Source organism: Agrilus planipennis, unplaced genomic scaffold (genome assembly GCF_000699045.2).
Source record: "Agrilus planipennis isolate EAB-ADULT unplaced genomic scaffold, Apla_2.0 scaffold66, whole genome shotgun sequence".
NCBI classification, from domain to species: Eukaryota; Metazoa; Arthropoda; class Insecta; order Coleoptera; family Buprestidae; genus Agrilus; species Agrilus planipennis.
The window spans coordinates 59,779-87,200 of NW_020438868.1; the positions used below are offsets into that span (position 1 = coordinate 59,779).

Below are 27,422 nucleotides of genomic sequence, written 5' to 3' on the forward strand. Positions count from 1 at the left end.
GTCGTCTTCAATAAAAAAAAGTCACTTCTACGCTCGCGAACGTTTAATTTAGAAATTCGAAAAAGATTGTTAAAAGTGTGTTTCGAGCGCGACGCTGTACGGGTGCGAAACATGGACAGTGGACGTGTAGGAAAAAAATATTAGAAGCATTCGAAACGTGATGTTATAGGCGAATAATGAGGATATCGTGGATAGAGAAGGGTAGAAATGAAGAGGTAGTAAAAAGAATACGAAAACAAAGGATTCTATGGAAGTCAATAAGAAATAGGCGAGACTGATTAGCAGGACACCTTCTCAGGCAGAGTCATATTAGAGGTAGAAACGGGAGTTAGGTGGGATAGAGGTAGACCAAGATTAGATTAATGTTCGCAAATAGTTAAGGATGTGGGTTATTCTAGTTTTAGGGAAATGCGAAGATTAGCTCAAGATAGGAAAGAGTGTAGGTAGGTGTCCAACCAGTTTTAGGACTGACGACCTTATGATGATGAAAAAACATGATTAGTAAAAACAACGCAACATTTTCTTGTATAGTTATTATGAAATACATATTTCATTACTTTGATTGACCAGTATGTATAAATTATTTTTTTCAAATGTTACAGCTGAGATATGATGAAAAAGTAATTATTTCAATATTGCCAACCACTAATTGCGTCCTTTCTTACAGGTAACCAGATATTATCGGATACAGAAAGAAGAAAACTTTATTTGAGTATATTTTCTTAAAAAACACGGTGAGTGTAAATAATTAACAACAACATACCTGTGTATACCTGGCAACCTGGAAGTTGTGACTGACAGAACTGGAAACCACTTTTCACTTAAAAAAACATATAGTTGACATTCGTTAACATAAATTAAATGCAATGTATTTAATTAAAGGTAATGACGGCTAATTTTTTATAGGCAACAAAGCAGCATGAATTGTTTCTTTGAAAAAACAGATACCTGCAGAAATCTTAGATTAGCTATGCTTTCAATTTGGTTGCGCCATATTATGCAGTGATATGATGCATATTATACATTGAAGATTTTACACGAGAAGCTACATTACTGTTGTTTAGCTTCCTTCAAATACAAAACAAACGAGTAAATCATTAAAATGGTTTATTTCATGTAAAAAGTTTGTAGGAACATTATAAAACACTATTGTTATAAGTAATATTTATATACATAAAGAAATAATGCATTAAAATTAAAAATAAACTCCGAGTACATTTTTTTATAATGAACACACATACCAACTTTCAAATCCTTAAACAAATTTGTAATCTTTCTACGGTGTTACATGTCAAAATTTGTATAAAACACTATTACTTAGTATAACAACATTTAAAACAGGAAAATAACATATTAAAAATAAAAATATTGTAACATTTTTCATTACATATTTCATTTAAAACGAAAACAAGTGCTAATTTTCAAATCCTTAAACACATCTGTAATCTTTCTATATTGTTACATGCCAAAATTCGTATAAAACACTATTACATGGTATAATAACATTTAAAATAAGAAAATAACGTATTAAAATAAAAATCTTTTAACATTTTTCACTTCATATTTAATTTAAAACGAAAACAAGTGCTAATTTTCAAATCCTTAAACACATCTGTAATCTTTCTATATTGTTACATGCCAAAATTCGTATAAAACACTATTACATGGTATAATAACATTTAAAATAAGAAAATAACGTATTAAAATAAAAATCTTTTAACATTTTTCACTTCATATTTAATTTAAAACGAAAACAAGTGCTAATTTTCAAATCCTTAAACACATCTGTAATCTTTCTATATTGTTACATGCCAAAATTCGTATAAAACACTATTACATGGTATAATAACATTTAAAATAAGAAAATAACGTATTAAAATAAAAATCTTTTAACATTTTTCACTTCATATTTAATTTAAAACGAAAACAAGTGCTAATTTTCAAATCCTTAAACACATCTGTAATCTTTCTATATTGTTACATGCCAAAATTCGTATAAAACACTATTACATGGTATAATAACATTTAAAATAAGAAAATAACGTATTAAAATAAAAATCTTTTAACATTTTTCACTTCATATTTAATTTAAAACGAAAACAAGTGCTAATTTTCAAATCCTTAAACACATCTGTAATCTTTCTATATTGTTACATGCCAAAATTCGTATAAAACACTATTACATGGTATAATAACATTTAAAATAAGAAAATAACGTATTAAAATAAAAATCTTTTAACATTTTTCACTTCATATTTAATTTAAAACGAAAACAAGTGCTAATTTTCAAATCCTTAAACACATCTGTAATCTTTCTATATTGTTACATGCCAAAATTCGTATAAAACACTATTACATGGTATAATAACATTTAAAATAAGAAAATAACGTATTAAAATAAAAATCTTTTAACATTTTTCACTTCATATTTAATTTAAAACGAAAACAAGTGCTAATTTTCAAATCCTTAAACACATCTGTAATCTTTCTATATTGTTACATGCCAAAATTCGTATAAAACACTATTACATGGTATAATAACATTTAAAATAAGAAAATAACGTATTAAAATAAAAATCTTTTAACATTTTTCACTTCATATTTAATTTAAAACGAAAACAAGTGCTAATTTTCAAATCCTTAAACACATCTGTAATCTTTCTATATTGTTACATGCCAAAATTCGTATAAAACACTATTACATGGTATAATAACATTTAAAATAAGAAAATAACGTATTAAAATAAAAATCTTTTAACATTTTTCACTTCATATTTAATTTAAAACGAAAACAAGTGCTAATTTTCAAATCCTTAAACACATCTGTAATCTTTCTACGGTGTTACATGTCAAAATTTGTATAAAACACTATTACCTAGTATAACAACGTTTAAAATACAGAAACAATGTATTAAAAATAAAATCTTTTAACATTTTTTATTACATATTTTTTTATAACGAATACAGGTCCCAATTTTTAAATATTTAAACACATCTGGAATTTTCCTAAAGCGTTGCATGTTGATGTAACATTTCTGCAGAACAACGTGCGATTTGTTCATTACGTTCAGTTGTTTAATAGTGTCACCATACAACCATTTTCGTTTTTTCAAAACCAATTGAAATGCTAGAATGCTTAGTTTATAAAAGTGACTTTTCGAATTAATTCTTGTATTTTCGTCATTTTTTGCATTTTTGTTTAGTATACCTATACATTTTTTGCAATATCTGTTAAAGACTGTTTTAATTACTTCGATGAGAAGTCCTGATGGAATATTTTCTCGATACGCCGCTACTACTGCAGCATCAAATTTTAAAGCAATATATACCATCCCTTCGAAAAAGTTATCCAGAACGGTCGCATAGCTGTTAAATACTGTATTAATGTACATCTTACTAAAAAAATAATTATTACAAGGAAATTCCAATGTTCTTTTAATAAATAAGTCCAGTCGTTCGTACGCCACCTGGTTCCTCAAATTCCAGAATTTACATTTATGCTTCATCAAACTGCCTTTTTTAAATTTATAGTGGCACTTTATTTCTTTACTGCCCATTATAAATATATTTCCGTTGTATAAGAGTATATTATCATTGATTATGCTGGATTGAAACTTATTCACATTTATTTTATAATGTTTTTTCATTATTGCCATAAATTTTGTTAAATCTTCTCGGTTTGTTGTACAAAAGAAATAGTCGTCTGTTGAACGGTGAAGGAGAAAGTTTTGAGAAAATCCCGTCAAGTACTGCCGATCGAGATCGCTTATGTATAACTGGCACAAGGCTGAAGAAAGAATATCACCCTGTAATAAACCGTGTTTCCATCTTCCTATATGAGGAATTCCTTTACGTGTAAACTGATATATTACATTTTGGTTGCGTATATGAGCTTTGATGTAATATCCTTTAGCACTTTCCATATTCTTTTCCTCAACAAGCTTGTCTAATAAATTAGACATCTTCTTAGTTGTTATACTACCAAAAGCATCTTTAACGTCCGCTACTGCACCGTAAATATTTTTATAACCCGTTTCTTCTACAAACTTTGACCACTCTTGATAAAAATATTTAGTTTTCGTATCACACATTTCAGACGCTAATTTTCGAATTGAAGCTGCAATTTCTTTTAATTTCTTCCTCGATTCACTACCCCTAGAATTCTTGTTCAGCAATACAATTGGACGATAACTTTCAACATTATTTATGTCTTTTTTCATTAAAATAGATAATTTTCCTCTGATGCATGTAGGATTGCACGAGAGTGGTTGTAGGTGTTGGTTCTTAATCATATTTTGAATAACTCTGGTTTGAAAAGAAAACCATTTTCTCATGGGAATTAATTTTAACCCATAATTGGTGTTGATATCTTTCATAGCAAAAAAATACTTGTTAATGATCGGTTTAACAATACGATTCAATACCCATTCGTTCACCACCACAAAATCTTGTTCACGTGTCAACCAAGTCATGCATGTATAATCATATCCTTGATATAACTCACGTCGGTAGATACATTCGAACCTGGATCTTCGAATTATCTTTTTCACGGTGCAATAAAATATTTTTCTGTTAGACTTAGATCCAAAATACTTATCTGAAATTATTTGATCAAGTGCCATGAATATGAAATTTACATTTTGCGTATGTGGATTATCTTTTACGAAATCTTTACTTTTTTTCAATATGTCCTGTAAAATTTTGTACTTTTCTGTGCATTCTTCTGACCCAAATTGTTGTTTTAAGGACAAACCCCTCATTTTACGTTTCCTATTTTCATTAATCGGTTCCAAGGAGAAATATTCATTTATAGTTGTTTGAGTTCTTTGAGTCCTTCGAAAATATGTCATTGTTATCATAAAAAACAGTCCAACCAAGTATGATCTGCAAATTTTTTGATTAAACCCCTTTTCAATTAAAATTTATACTTTTATGTTTACCGTGTACTAGTAGAAAAGTCTATCAGTATACTTTCTCTAGCTCGTAAATAAGATATAAAATAATTATTACTTTACATTGAATACTGTTAAAAAACCACTATACGTTTTGTTATTTTTTAGCAATGTAGCAAAATAAATTGGGCTGCCAAGATTCGAAGGTGAAATCCAATAATCAATATTAAATATCATTCCACCTAAAAAACAAACAATAAATTTCCCTTTATTTAACAAAAAAGGGGGAATAGAATATAAGTACTGCAAACTTTCATTAAAAGTGTACAAAAAAAAGTGTGCCGTATATGGGGGTGGGCCCCTTTGATATTATACCAGTTTTGCTTTTGTAAAAAAATATTTGTACGCTATAAAACGAGAAAATTAAATGAATGTTTGTAAGTTCAAAAGGTTAGGGTTTTCGAAAAAAAAAAAAACGTAGTATGTACATTGTACAGACAAATGCTTTCCGACCCTGGAAAGAAATATTGGGTTGTTCGGAAACTCATTTCGTTTTTTCCCGATAGAGGATTTAATTGTATTCTTTTGCACCCAACTTCACATTTAAGCCGTATAATTTTTATATGCTTTGCGAGCTCATATAGCAAGGCTTGTGTGTGAAAAATTCCAATTAATTCTACGCAGTAGGTTTTGGTTAGTGCCCTTTTAAATATGGAGAACGATAAGCAGCATTTTCGACATATCTTACTGTTTTACTACAGCAAGGGTAAAAATGCTGTTCAGGCCAGAAAGAAATTGACTGATGTGTATAGAGAAGGTGTGTTGACAGTATGCCAGTGCCAGAACTGGTTCGCTAAATTTCGATCCGGCAATTTTGATGTCGAAGATGCACCACGTTCGGGAAGGCCGGTTGAAGCTGATAAAGACGCGATAAAGGCATTAGTTGATGTGAACCGGCGAATAACAACACTTGAGATCGGATTGAGGTTAAATTTATCAAATTCAACAGTTTATGACCACTTTAAAGGCCTGGGATTATCCTCGAAGCTCGATGTATGGGTTCCTCATGTTCTCACAGAGAGAAATCTGTGTCGCCGCATTGACGTCTGCGATTCGCTTCTCAAACGTCACGAAAATGATCCGTTTTTGAAGCACATCATCACTGGGGACGAAAAATGGGTTGTATACAACAAGGTCATGGAGCAAAAAAGATGAACCGGCTCAAACCATTTCCAAAGCCGATATTCACCAAAAAAAGGTTATGCTGTCTGCTTGGTGGGATTTTAAAGGAATCGTTTTTTTTTAGCTTTTACCGGATAACACAACGATTAATTCGGAAGTCTACTGTCATCAGCTGGACAAACTGAATGATGCACTTCACCCTCTATTATTCAGTTTGTACATTTGTGACATGCCAGCAACATCAAAAAAGTTTGGCTATGCAGATTATTGGGCCATAGCTGCTAGACACAAGCACTTTGAAGTAACCGAGTCCATCTTAACGGCGGACCTGGCCATCTTGGGAGAACATTTTCGTAAGTGGAGGCTACAACCTAGCGCATCTAAGACAGATGTGAGCTGCTTCCATCTTAATAATAAAATGGCTAACAGAGAGTTTATAATCCCTTTTGAGAACCAAAAACACCAAAATACCTAGGAGTTACTCTCGATAGAACCCTTTGTTATAAAAAACACCTTTCCTAAACTGCAGCAAAAATCAACACCCGGAAAAATATCATACACAAATTCTGTGGTACTACCTGGGGATCCTCCGCCTCCACCCTGCGCTCTTCAGCCCTGGGCTTAGTTTATTCCTGCGCAGAGTACTGTGCCCCCGTGTGGCTCAATAGTTCCCACATAAATAAAGTGGATGTTCAGTTGAACAACTCCTATTTATTGGCTCCCCACTTTAAGCCACATTCCCCCACCACATCTCCAAAGACAAAGGGCCCTTGCCAGGGTATATCAAAAAATTATAGAGAAGTCCCAACTACCAATACATGAGGATATTGATTCCGTCGAATTAAACAGGATCCGGTCTGGACACCCAGATTCTTAAAGCTTGACCTCAATGTGATGTGGAAAAGAGAATGGACAACTAAAGTACTTGATGACTGTTACGATCCAACAAAAATCACACGGGAATCACCAGGCTTCGACCTGCCGCACAAAACATGGACAACCCTAAATAGAATCCGAATAAACTATGTAAGATGTGCGGACTTAATGTACAAATGTGGAAAAGCGCCATCTCCTGAGTGTGACTGTGGTACTGGTAATCAGTCTGTCCGTCACATAATTGAAGCTTGCCCTTCTAGATGCTATCCCGGCCCCTTGGAGGACTTTATGGATGCCACACAGAGTGCAGTCAAATACATCAGAAGTTTAGATGTCTGCCTGTGATATCATATCATACCCTTGTCTATACTCTACCCTAGCTTTATTTTGCACTGACTTGTTTGTTTATTCATGTGACCATATAAATTATATATATATATACTTTATTATATATCTCTACTGTGATTTTGTTGTTGTGATGTAGCCATACGCTAAATAAATAAATAATTAATTAATTAGTCATCATTGATAGTATGTGACTTTATAATATACTACAATATGTAGATATTAAGACCACAATAGAAAAGATTACGTAAACATTAATAGGTACCTATACGAATGTCATCTCGATAATTGTAATTATTAAGGCAAATTTCCACACCATTATTGAATTATTGTCAAGACGCGTTACCTTTTGTTAGTGTTCGTCAATAGCCCTATCATCCCATTAGAAAAAATTAATTACAATTTGAATGTTTCTAATTTATGGATTGTTGCTGTCTTACAGTTAGCTGAATATGTATTGGAATGGCGGGACTCTTGATTTCATTATTTTAATGCAATCGTTAAGTAACACATTAGCAAAAGAAGATAAAATTTTGGAAGAGTATATCTTTATTTTCTACAACTACATATTTTTGAAAATTCTAAATAAACAATATCATTTTTAATACTTTCAGTAGTTAATTTTCCTAAAATTGGTTTTAGATGTTCAACCCGCAAAAATAGTGTCCGCAGATTTTCGTTATTACTTATTTCTTCAAGAATGGCAGAAATGTGCAAAAAAACTATACTGACATCAATAGGAACGGAATGCCTTCCGCCTTGTAAATAATCAAAATAAATATCTCCAAAGCAAGAGCCTTTATTGTTTATTATGAGCCAAGTTAAGTTACCTTTTTACGAGCAGAATTAACTACATATCCTGAAATTAAATTAAGAAGTCATCTAAATCAAAATTCATTAAATAATCGACAATTAAAATTTAAATAAACTGACCTATGTCTAAGGGAGAATTTTCAACATTGTCAATTCCTGTTTCATTATTCTCTTGTAATTTTGAATGTGTTGAAGGTAATTTGAAAACATTTCCAGCAGTGGATACATTTTTTTTACTGTTCTATAATGTCATTTTCGTTAAAGTGATGTATGCAAACTGCAGAGTAATTTGAGGGAGTCCAATCGTTGCGTGATATTGCACTTATCCATTTTTTCGCATTTCATAATTTTTTGGGAATAAAAATATAGACGTACACTTACAACATTTTAAAGATGATTTATATTTTAATTGCAACCGGGAACACAACGGCGAGGCATTTTGTTAAAATAAACAAGAAAAATACAACTAAAACTCACAATCTGACCTAAAACACTTTTACTTCTTTCACTTAATAGTTAATATTCCTTCTGCAATTAAAAACTGCATCTAAATGTATTAATCGCTAAAACACACTATAAGTAACTTTATTGCACATTTATTGCACGATATTTCCACTAAAATTAAAATATAGAACTTGCATAAAACAAAACAATCAATGTATTAGCTGTAACTCTCATTAACTGGGAAATCCTAGGACTCCCACAGTCTCGCCAAGTGAACCTTCGGCACGGCTTGTAACTAAAGACGGCTGTGGTTGTACTTTTGTTTTTTTTTTCTCATGGATTGTTTATTATGTGTTAAATTAGATTAAGTGTGAGTCAACATGTTTATGTTACAGTCAAGCTGTTTCTTAAAACGTTTAAACCTTGTATTTAGTTCAATAAACTAATTCATCGAAACATCAGTCATTGGAGTAGAACAATTCTTGTAACAATGATGTGACAACACCATAATGTTCGTGGGTTTAAGAAAATTAACTTAGGTTATGATTTATTCTATTTATCTCCTCTACTGTTGATATATCACTATTCACTGCGCTATTTATTTCACTGCTATCACTGTCAATTTATTTCTCGATTCACTTCTGCAACGGTCAATTTATTTCTTTTTTCTCAGTGTGTGCGTAATTCGCTACACATCATCTCGTTAGCTCAGGATGAACCAATGGACTAGTATTGCTAAATTAAAAACCCTTGTTGCGTTAAAGCTTTGTATTTTCCAAAACACAACACTATGTACAAAAACTTAATGTATAAAACCTTAACCTACACATAACCTTGTTTATGTGCAGATTTCCCAAAATTATATTCCTTGAATTATAAACCCGATACGAGAGCGCCTACTCGTCATGAAAGAAGCAAAAGTACTTCTCTTTCTGAAATTCTTTCCGAAAAACTGCCTGGCTCCTCCTTGAACCTTTTTTTATTGCCACTTGTTTTCAAGTTTCGATCTGCCTGCATATAACCCATAGTGCCCCAAAGAGAAAGTTAGCAGGTATAATCCCAGCCCTTGTAAATGTATATTTTTCAAAAAGGAGCAGACCAAATATTTTCTCTAGGAAATCTGAACATACTCCCCTCTTGAAGCTTTCGCTTCAAAACATCATAAATCTCTTAAGTATAATTAAATATAAAAATACTAAATGTATAAAGAATAACTGTAACATAAAACATTATCTAAAGTAAAACTTGCCTTACATATCTATTATTTACACTATTACTACATCAATACCTACAGTCTGACTTATCCCTCTACAGGTAAGGGACACACCTTTACTATCGGCCTGGTGAAAATTCCTGTCTTACTTTTCAATTTTATTAATCGGACTTTACCATCGCGCCCCGGCAAAATTTCGATTATTCTTGCTACAGGCCACCTTAGAGGAGGTACATTGTCCTCCTTTAACAAAACAATCTGATCTACTTTCAAATTTTCATTATTTCTTAACCATTTGGGTCGATTTTGTAACTGATTTAAATATTCGACCGACCATCGTTTCCAAAAATGTTGTTGAATTTTTGTGCATTTCTGCCATATTGACAATCGATTTTCTGGCACTGTGGTTGTATCCTTTTCGGGATACGCAATAAGACTTTCCCCTATTAAGAAGTGTCCAGGTGTTAGGCAGGACAAATCCTCAGGATCATTTGAGAGCGCACACAATGGTCGTGAGTTTAGTATAGCCTCAATTTGTGCCAACACAGTAGTAAATTCTTCGAATGTCAGTTTCGCGTCCCCAATAACTCTCAAAATGTGAAATTTTGCGCTTTTTATGGCGGCTTCCCAAATTCCCCCCCAATGTGGCGAGCGAGGTGGAATGAATTTCCATTGTATGCCTTTATTTGCGAAAAAATCTACAATTTTATTTTCATTTTCCCTATTTTTAAAAAATATATATAATTCGCGTAAATGATTTCTCGCGCCTAGAAAATTAGTGGCGTTGTCGCTATAAATTGTGGTTGGATTACCCCTTCGTGAGATAAACCGCTTAAAGGTTAACAAAAATGCTTCACACGATAAACTTGTCACTAACTCTAGATGAACACATTTAGTAACCATACAGATAAAAACTACAATATACGCCTTTGCACATGATGCCCTCCTTATTCTTGAATTTTTAATGAAAAATGGTCCCCCAAAATCAATTCCCACAATTTGAAACGCTCGAGTAGCCAATAGCCTGTCCTTAGGCAAATTTGCCATTATTTGTTGTGACGACTGTAATCTAAACCTAACACATGTAACGCAATTCCTAATAATCCTTTTAATTTCGCGTAATCCATTGAGAGGCCAATATTTTAACCTTATGTTAGATAAAACTGTTTGAGCACCGCTGTGGTAAAGTTTTAAATGTTCGTGTCTCATCAGAAGAGACACAACATAATTTTTTGATGGTAATAATATCGGATGCTTCTGTGAATAACTAACATTTGCGTTGTGTAATCTGCCTCCTACCCGCAATATACCTGACTCATCCACAAATGGATTAAGTGACAAAATAGCCCTGTTTTTTATGGTTTTATTATTTTGGATCTGTGCAATTTCGTCAGAAAAATGTTGCTTTTGTAGATATTTAACTATTACTAATTGAGCTTTATCTAATTCGTACACCGTTAAGCAACCCTTATATTTAGTATTTCCAGTCCTAATATTATTAAGAAAACGTAAACAGTAAGCTAAAACCCTTTTTAATTTTGTAAAACACGAAAATTTTTTGAAAAAATTATCAAAATCTACATCTGTTTTAATCACTAAAACTGTCTTTCTTTGTTCAGGGATCTCCTGTAAAGTGGTATTAATCTTAAAAGTATCAAACGTAAAGTCAATATTTTTTAACACGGTGGGACCTTCCCACCACAGCGAATTTTCATTTAGATCCTTAGAGTCAACCCCCCGTGAAAGACAATCAGCTGGATTATCTTTTGACCGTATATACCACCATTTAAAAGAAGCCGTTAAATCCTGAATTTGAGCCACCCTGTTTGCTACAAATATATTCCATCTCGAAGGATGCGACTTTAGCCAACACAAAGCAATTTGAGAATCGGTCCACAAATTAACGCTAGCTATCTTAAAAGTATTGTTATAAGTTTCAACTACCTTAGCTGCTAACTTAGATAATAACAAACACGCGCTTAGTTCCAATTTAGGAATTGTAATAGATTTTAACGGCGCCACCCTAGATTTAGAACAAATAAGTTTACAGGATACCGTGTGATCCTCATAAATTACCCTTAAATATATACATGCCCCAAAGGCTCTTAAACTTGAATCAGCAAATCCATGTATTTCAATCGAGATTGCGTTTTTATCCGAAAACAACCACCTTGATATTTTTAAATCAGACAGTTCCAAAATATTTTTAAGAAATTTATCCCATTCCACCCTTAACTCTTCACTTAAAACGTCGTCCCAATCTAATTTCAACAGCCACATTTGCTGCATAATCAATTTTGCAACTACAACTACCGGAGCCACCAATCCCAATGGATCGTATATCTGCGCAATCACTGATAGCACATTCCTTTTAGTGACGCTAGAATTAATTTTTTGTGGCGTAGAAATCGAAAATTCGTCGGACATTGAGCTCCAAGAAATTCCTAGAACCTTATTTGACACCTCGTCTGGTTTAATTGCATAATCAATATTTGAAACACGAAAGCTAGCTAAAAACTCCTTTGAATTCGATCCCCATTTATGTAATTTAAAATTTCCTAGCCCTAATAACTTAATAAGTTGATTACGTAAATCGAATAACGTATCCAAGTCCATTGCACCGCTTAATATATCATCTACATAACATTGATTAAGAATAGTATTTGCCGCTAGTGGAAAATTGTCTAAATTTTTATTACCTAATTCAGATAATACCCTTGTAGCTAAAAACGGCGCAGCCTTTGTTCCGTAGGTTACTGTTTGTAACTCTATACATTGCAAACTTTGATTAGGTCCGTCTCTCCATAGAATATTTTGCAAAAAGGTCTGTGATGGTTCTACTTTAATTTGGCGGTACATCTTTTCAATGTCCGCAATTATTACATATTTAAACGACCGAAACCTACACAAAATATCCACTAATTCTGGTTGAACCCTATACCCCTTTAACGTCACGTCATTCAGAGAGTAACCCGTTGATGACTTCATAGAAGCATCAAAAACCACTCTTAGTTTTGTGGTCATGCTTGATTCCTTAATGACACAATGATGTGGAAGAAAATACTTATTAAACCCAAGAGAAGTTTTAAATGTGAGTGGTACATATTTTGCGTGACCCAATGATACATATTCATCAATAAACTGCTTATAATTTAAAAATAAATCATTATCCCTTAAGAACCTTTTTTCCAAATTAAAAAATCTCTTTTTTGCTAACGTATAGGAATCACCCAATTTTACATGTTCATTGCTTGTTTTAAGTAACATAGTTACCTGAAATGACCCGTCCTCTAAAATCTTTGTTGTCTTGTTAAAAATATTTTCCGCCAGTTCTTCCTCACAATTCCTAATTTTATTACTACAACTAACATCTTCGACTTCCCAAAATCTTTCCATTATTTTATTAACATCCCCTACAGTTGCCGTCAAAGAAACTTTATCAGAACTATTTGCACTTATATGCCCAATAAACTCCTCAGATAAATTGCCCGCAATAACCCAACCAAAGAGAGTGTTTTGTAAAACAGGCGAACCTCTACCTAGTTTTATTATTTCTGGTGTGATCAGGTCATAATAAATATCGGCACCGAGTAACAGATCAATTGATTTTTGTTTGTAAAATAACGGATCAGCCAGATGCAAATCGGCCGGAATTTGAATTTTATTCATATCTATTTGTACTTGGGGTAATTTCGATACAAATCTATCTAAAACTGAACAAGATACATGAATTTCCTTATTATTAATATCCTTACAATTTTTTAAAGATAGTGTAATGTCAATCATTTCGTTACACACCGCCCCTTTGCCTGATATTCCCGAAATTTGAACAGTGCGTTTATAGGTTGGATACAGTAACCTTTCCGCTAATTTTGTTGTTATTAATGAGCATTGTGCACCACTGTCCAATAAAGCTGTCGCTATAACAGACCTCCCGTTTCTATCCAAAAGACACACCTGTGTCGTCGCTAACATAACATAGTTAGATCTACCTTTTGCAATTGCAGATAATTGAATGGAATTACTTAAAGACGCCTTTTCTCCTACTATTTCATTATGATCAATTACTGCGATGGTGTTCTCCTGAGAGGCAGGAATATCCCTATTGTTTCCATTAATGCCACGTTGACCGTCACCGTTAGAGCTGTTACCTACGACAATGTTTTCTTTACTGCTAGGACCTTGACCCCCGTTTTTGCCTCTTTGAACATGCAATAAAGTATTGTGCCCACCCTTACAAATTGAACACCCTGCCTTAGTACAATTCTGCACAAAATGAGGCAACAAACACTTATAACACAATTTATTTATAGTTACAAATTGTCGTCGTTGGTCAGTCGATAACGATTTAAACTTATAGCATTTACTAATATGGTGATTAGTACCTTTACAATACTCACATTTTAGACCTGTGTGCACTCCCTTATAATCCGTGCTAGTTGTGTTTAAATTGATGAACTTTCCTTTACCTTCCGGGACCCCTAAATTTTCCAATGCAATACATCGTTTTTCCAGAAAATCCAAAAATGCCTTTAATGTAGGTAATGCACTACTTCCTCTATCAAATTCAAATGCTTGTTTAGTTTGAAAATCTAATCTTTGCATTAGTAAATAAATTAAAATTAGGTCCCAGCTCTCAATTGGGACACTCAAATTTTTTAACGATTCCGCATGTTGTTTTACTGTTGTAATGAATTCACGTAAATTAGGACCCGTACATCTATTTATAGACGGAATTTCCACCAGTGCCTTAATATGTGCATTAACAACAAACAATTTATTCTCATACCTAGTTTTTAAAATGTTTAGAGCAATCTTAAAATTGTCGTTAGTTAAAGGTAAATTTTCGACCAATTTTAAAGGTTCACCCTTTAAGGATGATTTTAAATAAATAAACCTTTGAATATCAGAGAACTGTGTGTTCTCGACAATCAGTGCATTAAATAAATCATAAAAACTACTCCAATCTGAAAATTTTCCACTAAAAACTGGAATAGATATTTCTGGAACTTTAATATTGTTATATTGAGACTGTAATGACCCTAAAGAACTAGAACTCAAATTAGAATTTGTTTCAATGTTTTTCTTTAAACACCTTTTAATTAATGCACTTAAATTTAGGTACCTGGTTTCTACGTCAGCTCTATCATTTAATGTGACTTCAGAATCATCCTCGTCTTCTATTTTCCCTTGAACTTCCGAATAACCTACATAAGCCTCATTTAACATATTCTGCCTTACTTCAAATTCACAAACATCTATATTGTTGTCAGCAATACTTCTATTTATAAAGGTTTCCACCCTAGTAATTGTGCCTTTAAAGACAGCCCTTTGTCTATTTAACCTTTCCATTTTTATTTTAATAAAAATTAAAAATAATGATGACGTAACCCAACGAAATTATGCAACTAAGTTAATCAAAGAAACCAATATCAACAAATAATCCACTAATTAAAAAATGTCAGTAAAAAATGCAACAAACAATAAAAAATATTTTGTCTGACCTTAAATCCCAAACTTTCACTATCCACTGTATACACTGTACACTACACACTATCGCCCATAAATGACCTAGTAGATCCAACTCCTTGTTGTATCCATATATCTTCGGCATCAATTTCGAAGAATTCCAGAAATCCGCAACTTTCAATATGCAAACCTTGTAGTATTCAAACTTCTATGTTATATAGAAGAATTCCCATGTATTACCACTAGTCCTGGGTACTCCTGATCCGGCTCGAAGGACCAATTAATGTGTGCGTAATTCGCTACACATCATCTCAATAGCTCAGGATGAACCAATGGACTACTAGTATTGTTAAATTAAAAACCCTTGTTGCGTTAAAGCTTTGTATTTTCCAAAACACAACACTATGTACAAAAACTTAATGTATAAACCTTAACCTACACATAACCTTATTTATGTGCAGATTTCCCAAAATTATATTCCTTGAATGACAACCCGAATACGAGAGCGCCTACTCGTTATGAAAAGCAAAGTACTTCTCCTTCTGCAATTATTTCCGAAAAACTGCCTGCCTCCTCCTTGAACCTTTTTTTATTGCCACTTGTTTTCAAATTCCAATCTGCCTGCATACAACCCATAGTGCCCCAAAGAGAAAGTTAGCAGGTATAATCCCAGCCCTTGTAAATGTATATTTTTCAAAAAGGAGCAGACCAAATATTTTCTCTAGGAAATCTGAACACTCAGCGATCGTCTCTTCCTTTAAATACTCTTTTAATTACTTTCTGGAACCTTCTGGAAACATCCGGATAGTTTATTTTTTTTTTGAACGGTTGGAACTGCTTTTCCAGAACGCAGGTACGACACACACTTACAAATACGGCGCAAATGAAGAAAGGCGCTCGAGAATAGTCGGCAAATCGATAAGCCGTTCACGCACACATGTGCCCGATCGCACACAAACACACTCGTGCTCGCTACAATACTTTTTTTACGGGTTTGAACCATACGGCCGCTGTATAGGACGAAATCCTTGATAGCGCAATAGCACGGAACGTTGGTTTTTTTCATGTGACAGCGTGTGGTAAATTAGTCTTGCTTGAAACTGATTTGCATCCGCTCGTGGATTTGTGTCACTTGTTTCGAAATAAAAGTGTTGCAGTCTAATTTCTTCATAGGGTGTTGTGTACAGACAAATATTATTCGCGCGAAACGGAAGTTTGAATTTTCACTATAATCACCATTGCTGTGACGCAAATCGTTCACGATTTCACCAACGGTTTTCGGTAAATGTGTGGTACGGAATTTTTGGAGATTCACCGTTCGAACCGTTCGTTTTACTTGTGCATTTAAATGGTGCCACTTATTTGAGTATTTTACATGAGACCACCGAATGTATTTGAGGATGTACCGTTACAAAAGAAGTGCGCGAATTTCATCACGAGCAGTTTCTTGGACGATGGATTGGATTATTTGTATAGGTTTATGTGAAATACTGCGAGTGTCAAATTGCAGTGCACAACCCTAATGATATGTACGGCTGCGTAATGATTTCGGTAAACGTTTCAAATCCTTTCCTATCCCGAGGTGTTAATTTCGAACAATTTTTGAAGGTAGTGTGTAGGTATGTTTAGAGGTGTTCTTCCTGGAAGCAATAACTCCTCGATAAATAAGCGGTAAGATCAATTACCGGCAAAAAACAGTAAATATTTTTTTCTGCTGGGATGACAGGACTATTGGCGAACCCCTCCTCTCCAAAAGGCTACGAGCCTGATAATACCTCGACGGTGGTGTGGAACTTTAAGATTATTCAGATGACACTTATTTAGCTATTAATATTCACGTAATTTATACGATGCTACATATATCAGCGATAAATAAATGTTTATTTAGTGCACTTTTATCGTAATAGGTGTCCAAACTATATGTGGCAAGACATTTTAAAACTACAAATGAAAACATACATTTTCACAACTTGTTTTAAACGGCTGGAGGTGTGACCTACAGAAAAACTGCGCAAAAATAGAAAAAATACACACGCAAGACAGAGATCGTTTAAACAAATAGAGTTCCTAATGGGCGGTCTTAGCAGATCGACTAGAACTGTATGTTACAAGACGCAAATGCTTATTTATCGTTAAAACAAAAATGTATACAGGATATACCAAAAATATGTGCGAAACTTTAGAGGATATAAACTAGATGCAATAAGGAATCGCGTGGTATTATAAGTTTAGAAGCGTGGTTAAGGGTAAAAAAGTTTTTTAAGAAAATTACAATTTACAATCTGAAGCCTGTCCTGCGCGGGAATTGACGTGCGGTATGCACCAAATAGCGAACCAGAATAAAAGCAGTGACTGTTATCGACCGCCACATTGTAAGATAAATAACTTACCACCACACATGTTTAAGACGCCTACTAAAACAAAAATAAGTTAAACGAGTACGTTTGTTTATCGCCGATATATGCACCACCAGTTACACTTTTACTGATCTTTGCTTACAAGTAAACTTACCGCTTACTTATCGAAGTTATTTATTCCAGAAACAACACCACTAAATATGCCGTAACGTACAACACAAAAATTTTTCCAAACTAGACATGCTTCGAGACGTTTACTAAAATTATTTCTGCAGCTATTATCACGCGATCGTGCAGATCTCTAGCATACTGTACAATAGAGTTTCGTGCACGCGCTGTTTCATACAAATCCATTCAAAGAAGACCAGTTGATTTGGATCCGGGATATACGACGGTCAAAGTACATTACGTCCAATCCACCGTTCAGGAAACTGCTCGCCAAAAAACTGACACATCGGTTTTGTAATGTGAGGGGATGCATCGTTATGTCTAGGCAGTTACAACGGTACATTTGGTAGTCTCTTGTAAAGAGTCCAATAAGTCGAGCCTTTTAAACGCACAGCTAGTACAAACGGTCCGAATCTCTAAAAATTTCGCAACATAGATTTACCGATACCCGTTGTTGAAATAGGAATTGAAAGGATGTGCGACATGCCAATTTCTATTACACCATTAGTGACTATTGTGAATGTAAACAACACCATATGGAAAAATTAAGCTCTGCGACACTTTTCATTTGAAACCAATGAAAGAAATCCACTGGCGGTTGAAAATCAGTCTCAAGCAAGGCTTTCGTTCGTTGCCAATGATAAGGATGGAGCAAATTTTGCTTTAAAATTTTCCGCAGTGTTCCCTGCTACTGAAAGGTCTATGATTTAACCGACTATCGCTCCTTGGAGGACCTAGCCGAAAAGGTAATGAATTTGTTGATTAGTCAACAATCGCAGTAGCAACAGCGATAGCAATTACTTCTGCAAGTACAGCTACACAGCGTCGTCGATTGTCGAAATGCTCGCGGAACAATTGCGTCATTTTCGGTTAGAGATAAGCACCGCCTTGCAACAGAAAGTTGCGAATTTCGGTGTCGAAATTGTCGAATCTCGTGCCAGCCAAGTGTGAAAAACAGATACAGGTGACGGTATCTGTTGGTACCACGAACTATTCGAGACAAATACGAAAAAATTGGTCTGAGCACATTTTGGTCGGTGCTAATACGACTAACTTCCCATTAGATAATACAGTTATTGTAAAGTACATTCGTTTCTAAAGTTTGAAAAAAACGCGGCACAATAATAAATAACAAACAATGTTTGAGAGTTCGTCATTTTATAAACCCATAAGAAACAGTATTTCGTCTGAGAAAACCGAATTGATAGAGTACTTGCATCAGTCAATTGGTAAATACTATTTTTTATTGTTTATCGATTGTTTATAACAATTCATTTTGTTATAAACAAATTTTTATTATAATATGTTATTATAATATGTTATTCCCTGTCTTGAATAATGATATTTCGTTATTATTGATTCCGTAACTTCATTGTTGTGATTAGATTAGAACGTATTTTAATTAAATTGTTTGTAATTAATTCGTTTTTTTTTTTATAAAAAAAAAACGGCTTGACCGATTTCGTTCAAATTTCTTTCAGATCTTCATTATGATAATATCTTTCGAAAAAATTTTGGTTGAGGGCGATATCTCAATCCGTTCTTGAGATATCGAAAACGAAAAAAATGCTGACATACGAACGTACGTACGTACGTACGTACGTACGTACGTACATACACACATCATCAAAAAAATTGGCTAGCATGCTACTAATATGTTAAAACGTGCAAATATAATGAAAATTCCGATTTCACTTTTCGACCCAATTACAATAACTTCCTAATGGGAAGTTAAAAATGTAAGCGGATGTGTAAATTCGTGAGTGCGGGAAACCAACACCTAGTTTTTGGTGGACACCGGCGCTGATCTGTGAATTTTTTCGAACTCCTACATTCAACAGTCCCGCGAAAAGTGTATCCACGATCTTTCCGCTATTGCAAAGTACGGCACAACAACGAATACGTTTAACTTGGAGATTCGTAATGATAGATGTCAAGAGGCCTAACCCTGGGATCGATTTCCTAGCACATTTCACTTACTAGTTGACGCGAGGAATCGAAAACTCATCGACGGCATCACTAAATTATCAGCGTTGGGTCAAGTAGCCGACAAGGTACCTACGGTTAAAATCATCACCGGATCGTCGCCCTACCTAGACGCCCTAGCCGACTTCTGAATATTCTGCGACCGGACGGCTTCGAGAAAGTAAGACATCGCACCCAACACCACATCAAGACGACACCAAGACCACCTAAGCCGTACAAACCCCCACGGTTAGCCCCGCATTGCTTACAGGCTGCCCAACGGGACTGCAACATCATGAAGTTAGGGACCGCCAGGTCGTCCCAAAGTTGTTGGTCATTTCCCCTCCATATATATTCAACCGCCTTCAGGACTACGACGTCGTTATCAACCCGGCAATGTGTAAGTCCGGACAATTTGAGGTAAAATTCCTGGGATACCTCTTCAACAGCAAGGACACTACCGGAAAGAGTCAAAGCAATAGCAGCTGTCGGTCAACCAACCACCGTCAAAGGACTCCGACAATTCTTAAGTATGGTGAATTTTTACTGGAGATTCGTACCTAGGGCTGCAAATCTCCAGGCACCTCTTGACGGACTTCTAAAGGGCAACATTAAAGGCAAGGGACTGCTTGTATGGACATCAGAAGTCATCGCGGCATTCCACAATACAAAGAACGCTTTGGCATCCAGCATTCGATGCACCGATGGCGACTTTTTGTGATGCGTCAAACACCACAATTGAAGCGGTCCTGCAACAATTCGTCGAGGGAGTTTGGCAACCGTTATCCCTCTTTTCTCGAAAATTAAAATCGGCAGAACGAAAGTACGCCGAGTGTGACAGAAAACTCTGGGCAATGTATGACGTCGTGTAACAATTCCATTCGCATGGTAGCAGCCAGGACGTTTACACTGTACACAAACGATAAGCCTATTACATACGCTTTCGAATAGAAGGATAGCATCTGCATCCCATGACAATTCTGGTATCTTGACTTTATTGGACAGTTCTCAACTGATATCCGCCACCTTCCTTGAGAGAACAATGTCGTCGCCGATACCCTTTCACGCTCGCGATTGACTGCAGCACAATGAACCGACGATGAGCTGGAATCGCTAGAGAGAAAGAAGGACTATAAGCTGCAGCTCAAACTTGATAAAAATGACTAGTACGAACATCTTCCTGGTCTGCGATGTTTCTATATCTACTACGTGCCCCTTCATTCCCTTCAAGTTTCGCCGAGCTGTTCGACAAAATTCATGGCTTGTCGCACCCAGGAACCAATGCATCTGCCAAAGCGGTATCAGTTCGTTACGTTTGACCATTCATTAGGATTGTCGGGAAATAGCGAAAAACTGTCTGGATTGTCAAAAGTCCAATATAACGCGCCACCTGTTAACAATACAGGGAACTTTCACGCCGCTTTCTAGCCGATTCGAACACGTCCATGTCATTTCTTTGAAGGTTATCGCTACAACATGCATGGATCGATTCTCCCTCTGACCAGAGGCTATTCCAATTAAAGGTCAAGAGGTCGTCGTTACAGTTGCCTGCAATTTTTATTTGCACTGGATAGCTCGTTTTGAGGCTCCGCTACGCATTACGACAGACCAAGAAGGGCAATTTGAATCGCAACTGTTCAGAGATCTGATAGGTGCGACTCATTTAAGAAAAGCCTACTAGAAGCGAATGGGATGGTTGAAATACTTCACCGACAATTGAAGGCAGTGATTGAGTGGCACCACCCCGCTAAATGGACAGATACCCATCCAACGATTATGTTAGTGATATAATTGGTCTGGAAGGAAGATGTGCAATCCATAACCGCAGAAGTGCTTTATGGCGAACCCCTACGATTTCCGGACGAGTTCCTGAGAAAGACGCCCAAGAATCAAACATTACCTCGGACTCTGTACAAAAACTGCGGCAACAAGTACAGCATCTGCGACCTGTAGGTGGTACCATTACAACCGCAACAGACATGTTTCTATGTCACGAATGGACCAAAAGGGCCACTCCAACAACGATACGATGGTCCATACAAAGTTGCTTCTCGTACAGAGAAGATATTCGTCGTCAACATTCGTGGACAAAATATCAAAGTCTTGATAAACAGACTAATAGTGGCATACATCGTAGCTGGCTTAGACAACTACAACGACAAACAGAGAACCATCGAGGTCCAGCAGGCGTCGGTCCACTGGGAAGCACCAGCGAGACTGGAACTGCACTGTGACGACCGGAATCATCACTGCAGCGAACAATGCGGACAGGGCGCAGGCTGCGGTTTCCAGACCGCGATAAGGATTACCGTGACTACAGGACAGGAGGGGGGGTACTGTGGCGGATACATGTTTCCACCAAATACAGCACAATTAATTCTTATAAATAATAGCTAATATTCATGTTTTTATTTTAAATTTCTTTCTTTTGTTAATTCCTTCAAATGTCACTTAAGCATTCCTTTATTCAAATTTAGGCAAATATCGTTTCAAATAATTCTTTTCTATTTTCAATTATAAAAGCAATCAAAATCCTTTTCAATTGTATTTGCGTTGTAGTAAGTGTATTTCTTTTGCATGTCTTCCTGTAAATATTTTAGATGTTCGACTATATTTCTTTTATATTCTGCCTATCGGTGTAAATAACTTTATTGCTGTACTTTCCTGTAATCCCTATTAACATTTCAATTATATACAACCTCGGGGTACCTACCCTCAAACGAATCTAATCGGTTTTTTATTTATATTTCCATTTCATCTTTCATATTCTATAGGATACATCTCAAGTGTCACCCTATTTGAATTTTTTGACCCTTTAGATTATGTTTGTGCATATACCTACGCAATCAATAGTCAGTCTTTATTCGTCGGTATATTTAATATTATTTAGTAGCTATCACATTTAATGTATTTAATTCTCATGTAAGGTATAGGTGCTTTATATTTATTTTAACAATAGGATTGGTTCACATTAACACATGGGTGTCAGCTATAGGTGCATGTCAATTGTTTTAAAAAAATGTACATATAATTTATAAGCACCGACGTATAAAACCCTTTTCAATACTTTACCTAAGTAGGGTGATTTCACCTGTTTTCAACTATAACATTAAAGGTAATCATCGTGCATGCTTCAATTTATTGAAAATCTAATATTTATGCAATATAAAAATTATTATAATAGATTACTAGATAAGTTGATTGCAAAATAATGATCTCATTATTTGGAGACTTACTTCTGTGTAGTGAAGATGTGTCAATAAATCGCAAAAAAAAATAGTAAGGCACAATGACTTTCTAGTAAGTTTTTATGTAATTTTTGGCATGATAAATGTTTTGTATTTGTTTATGGTACTTATTGAACACATATTGAACATAATAAAACGTGCAAATTATTTTTTATAATTGACTAGTCCAAATGTAATGGACGAATACTGGGTTACTAATTACGCAAAATGTTTACGAAAACAGAAGCAATTGAGGAAAATTTGTAGTTGTTAATTGAGAAAACATATAAACTAACTTTAAACTATTTTTTAATTGCTTTTCAATCAAACATCTAGTTTGGTCCAGTCGATTGACTGTGTTGTAGTGGGACCTACAGTTTTCCGTTATTTGCTTCTGTATGACTGACTGAACTTTAAAACCTAAAACTTTGTTCATTCCTATTACAAACGAAAAGAACAATTCTGGTGTACCAAACCACCCGTAAATGATAGAAGATAATAATTTTGATGTACTAATGTACTGTTTTTATATGAATTGGACTTTACGAGGGTGGATTGATAAGTTTCCGGCCTAACCAAGAGATGACGCCACTAGGCCTACCTTGAGGTGACATTCTATAGTACCATCCTTGGATAGCTTGTAGCTATAGTTTCAGCCCGATCTCCTTGCTAGTGTAGGTTTGACAGCACGCTGAACAAGACGCCTCTGTGGTTTTCGTAAAAATGGAAAAGCAGGAAAATCGTGCTGTCATCAAATACTTTTATTTGAAGGGGTTAACGCCGAAGGAAATTAAAAAAGAGATGGACTCAACACTGGGGACATCCTCCCCGTCATATTCAACCGTTAAGCAGTGGGTTTCCGAGTTTAAAAAGGGTCGTGTGAGCACCTCTGATGGGCCTCGCTCAGGACGCCCCGTTGAGGTCACAACTCCAGATATGATCGAAAAAATTCATCAAATAGTGCTGGGAGACCGCAGATTGAAAGTGCGTGAGATAGCTGAGACCTGTAAGATGTCATATGAACGTGTGCAACATATTTTGCACCAACATTTGCATATGGAAAAGCTCTGTGCAAGATGGGTGCCGCGTTTGCTAACAGTCGACCAAAAATTGATTCGAAAAAACATTTCTACCGCAAATTTGTCATTGTATAAGCGTAATCCAAGCGAATTTTTGCGTCGATTCGTAACCGTTGACGAAACGTGGGTCCACCACTACACTCCTGAAACCAAAGAACAGTCTAAACAGTGGATTGGACCAGGGGAACCAACTCCAAAGAAGGCAAAAACAATTTTTTCGGCGAACAAGGTTATGGCTACTGTTTTTTGGGATGCAAGAGGTATTATATACATTGATTACCTTGCAAAGGGTAATACTATCACTGGTCAATACTACGCAGACTTATTGCAACGTTTGAGCCACGAGGTGAAAATTAAACGACCTCATCTGGCGAAGAAAAAAATCTTGTTTCATCACGATAACGCACCAGCGCACACGTCAATCGTTGCGACGGCTAAAATCAACGATCTAAAGTTTGAATTGATGCCGCACCCTCCTTACTCTCCAGACCTAGCCCCGAGTGACTATTTTCTGTTCCCTAATCTCAAAAAATGGCTTGGCGGTAAGAGATTTGCGGACAATGAAGAAGTAATCGAAGCTGTAAATGGTTATTTTGAGGAGCTTGACGAATCAGTCTATAGAGATGGCATTAATAGACTGGAACACCGCTATGAGAAATGTATCAGCCTTGGAGGAGATTATGTTGAGAAATAAAAAAAAAAAATTTTTAAAAACCTTGTTTTTCTTGGTCAGGCCGGAAACTTATCAATCCACCCTCGTATAAGAAAAAAGTAATTTACTATAATGTGTTATAATTTACGATCTGTATTACTTTCTTAACAAGTAGGTATCTATATTTTTTTTTATTTTACCATATAATTTCCTGTTTTGCAAGTGGTCTAAAACCGACTTAAAACTGGACAAATAGCTTTTGTGGACAAAAATTGAAAAATCCGTATAATTGTCTTTTTATAGAAAAAATCATACAAGTAATTAGCTTATGGTTAAATAAAATAAAGTATACTAGCAATAAATTCATAATATAAATTATCGACATTACTTTATTGGAAAACTGTTTGTTCGCGTCTCAAAGCTGGCAACTACATTAAATAGTCGAAAACAGGTGCAATCATCCTTCACGAACCCAAACTAAAGACTTAAAAAGATCAGACTGAAATAACGAGGTTTTCCTATTTTTTATCATCCTCTAATTTTGCACCCTTGTAGGTGGAATATTTTCTTCAACATAAAACGTATCCACAAAAAAATACAGTCGAATTGAGAACCGCCTTTAAGTCAAATATATAAAGTTGTTATTCTCATATTATTAAAGCGGATAATCAATTACTAACAAAGTGCAATTTGATAAGAATTTTCACTCATGTTAATATTACAAAATTTTTGCACCTTCTTGATCCACAATTCATAGTTATTCTCAAAAGAAACTTCCAATTAATAGCAGGGTGCAGGGTTGATTAGTTTCATATGCCTATCCTGTAGGTACCTAAAGGTAGGTGTGTTAAGTGTTAAAAGCCACCAAACGTAAAATTTGTCCAAAATGATAATTGTAATAATTAGAATTTATGTTTAACATTGCACAAAACTAATTAGTATTATTGCAATTGTTAATACACATATAATGCCTCATATTGTTCAGAATATTACACATCTACATATGAACCATTTAATTAATAAATATTGTATATTAACATAGTTACTAATTTTTCCCCAAGAATGCTAATACTGAAAAAAACGCAATTCTGGAGTGAAAGTTTTTATTAAATTTTATAATCTACAACCTACGTTTCGTCTAAGGGTTACAAGGATTCTTCAGGGTACGACTATGGTATCACAAACTCAATTTTTTGTGTTGTGGAATATTGTTAAAATACCGAATAACCAAATGTTTTACCCTTACGCTAATTTGTAAATACTTATCATAGAAAAAACTATTTATTGGTTTATTCGATATGTTAGCAATGTTCCGTGACACCTACAAAAAATTGAGTTTGTGACACACCATAATCTTACCCTGAAGGAGGCTTGTAACACTAGAGCGAAACGTAGGATGTATATTACAAAATGTAATAAAGAACCTTCACTCCAGAATTGCTCTTTTTCTTGAATATTGAACATTACTGTTTTATAAAATAAATTTACTTGTATACTTATTATAGCATTATACCTACCAAAGATTTCTAAATTATATTATAAATAAATGAATATGGATATAAACATTTCTTACACCTTTAAAGATTCTTCTGCTGAACTTAGTTCTACAATTCGTACATAAATTATAAAAAAATGTCCCTTTTCACAAGACTAATATCACACGATAAAAAAGAACAACCGAACAGCAAACTACTAAAAATGCTAGAAACTATGGCTAAAGACGAAATCCGAGTAACCGTTAAAATACAAAACACAAACAACCAGTTGACCATAGATAAGCAGCTGACTAACGATACAGCGAGACCTAGAATGCAGTCTCCATTTAACCATGTCGACTATCAGAGGGGTGTGTTTAAAATACCGCAACTAAAATGAACTGGAACAATCAATTGCACTACTTAATTTGAGGTAAGAAAAACATACATTACTAATAATGAAAACAACATAAACATACGCAGTTTTTTCTATATATTTTTTATGTCATCATCATAAGGTTGTCAGGCCTAAGACTGGCTGGACACGTACCTCCACTGTTTCCTATTCTGAGCTAAACTTCGCATTTCTCTAAAACTAGAACAACCCACATCCTTAACTATTTGCGAACAGTAATCTAACCTAGGTCTACCTGTACCCGTCCTAACTCCTGTTTCTGCCTCTAATATGTCTCTGACTAGACCTTCATGCCTGAGAAGGTGTCCTACCAACCTATCTCGCATATTCTTTATTGACTTCTATAGAGTCCTCTGTTCTCCTATTCTTTCTAATACCTCTTCATTTCTAATCTTTTCTACCCACGTTATCCTCATCATTCGCCTATAACAACACATTTCGAAGTCTTCTAACCTTTTCTTTTCCGCCGCTCCCACTGTCCATGTTTCGCACCCGTACAACGCCGGGCTCCAAACATACACCTTTAACAATCTTTTTCGAATTTCTAAACTAACCGTCCTCGAGCATACAAGCGACTTCTTTTTATTAAAGGCGACAGGACCCTGCGCTATTCTCTGTTTTACATCCCTACTACTCCTTCCGTCCTGACTAATTTTTCGTCTCCTATCTTTATATTCGCTCTTTCCCTACTTTTTCTTCCCTTGCATACCAGTATTTAAGTTTTTCTTTTATTTATTTTCATACAGTACTGATCTGTCAGTACCGCTTCCATTTTATTTAAAGCTATCTCTAGGTCCTCCTTGCTAGATGCTAATACTGCTATATCATCTGCAAATCTAAGCATACTAAT

General features: G+C 34.9%; 1 protein-coding gene across 5 annotated transcripts; it reads right to left on the reverse strand.

Annotated features, from left to right (window-relative positions):
- Nucleotides 1-1,140: 1,140 nt before the first annotated feature.
- LOC108734725 lies at nt 1,141-26,468 on the reverse strand. 5 transcript variants are annotated; one of them, XM_025976192.1, is made up of 4 exons: nt 26,256-26,468; nt 4,941-5,134; nt 3,209-4,884; nt 1,141-3,127 (listed from the first exon to the last, which is right to left on the reverse strand). In XM_025976192.1, the coding sequence occupies exons 3-4, from the start codon at nt 4,857-4,859 to the stop codon at nt 2,928-2,930; spliced, it is 1,851 nt and encodes a 616-aa protein (XP_025831977.1). In that variant the 5' UTR covers nt 4,860-4,884; nt 4,941-5,134; nt 26,256-26,468; the 3' UTR covers nt 1,141-2,927. The 5 variants fall into 5 exon arrangements, with proteins under 5 accessions (XP_025831977.1, XP_025831975.1, XP_025831970.1 ...); XM_025976190.1 differs by having other exon boundaries at nt 1,141-4,597; nt 4,676-4,884; nt 26,256-26,467; XM_018466373.1 differs by lacking the exon at nt 1,141-3,127 and having other exon boundaries at nt 3,329-3,396; nt 3,468-4,884; nt 26,256-26,466.
- Between the last annotated feature and the right edge of the window lie 954 nt (nt 26,469-27,422).

What these genes read in the sequence shown, in the direction of transcription:
- LOC108734725 (XM_025976185.1), bottom strand. Translation starts at nt 4,859, where the DNA reads ATGATAACAATGACATATTTTCGAAGGACTCAAAGAACTCAAACAACT.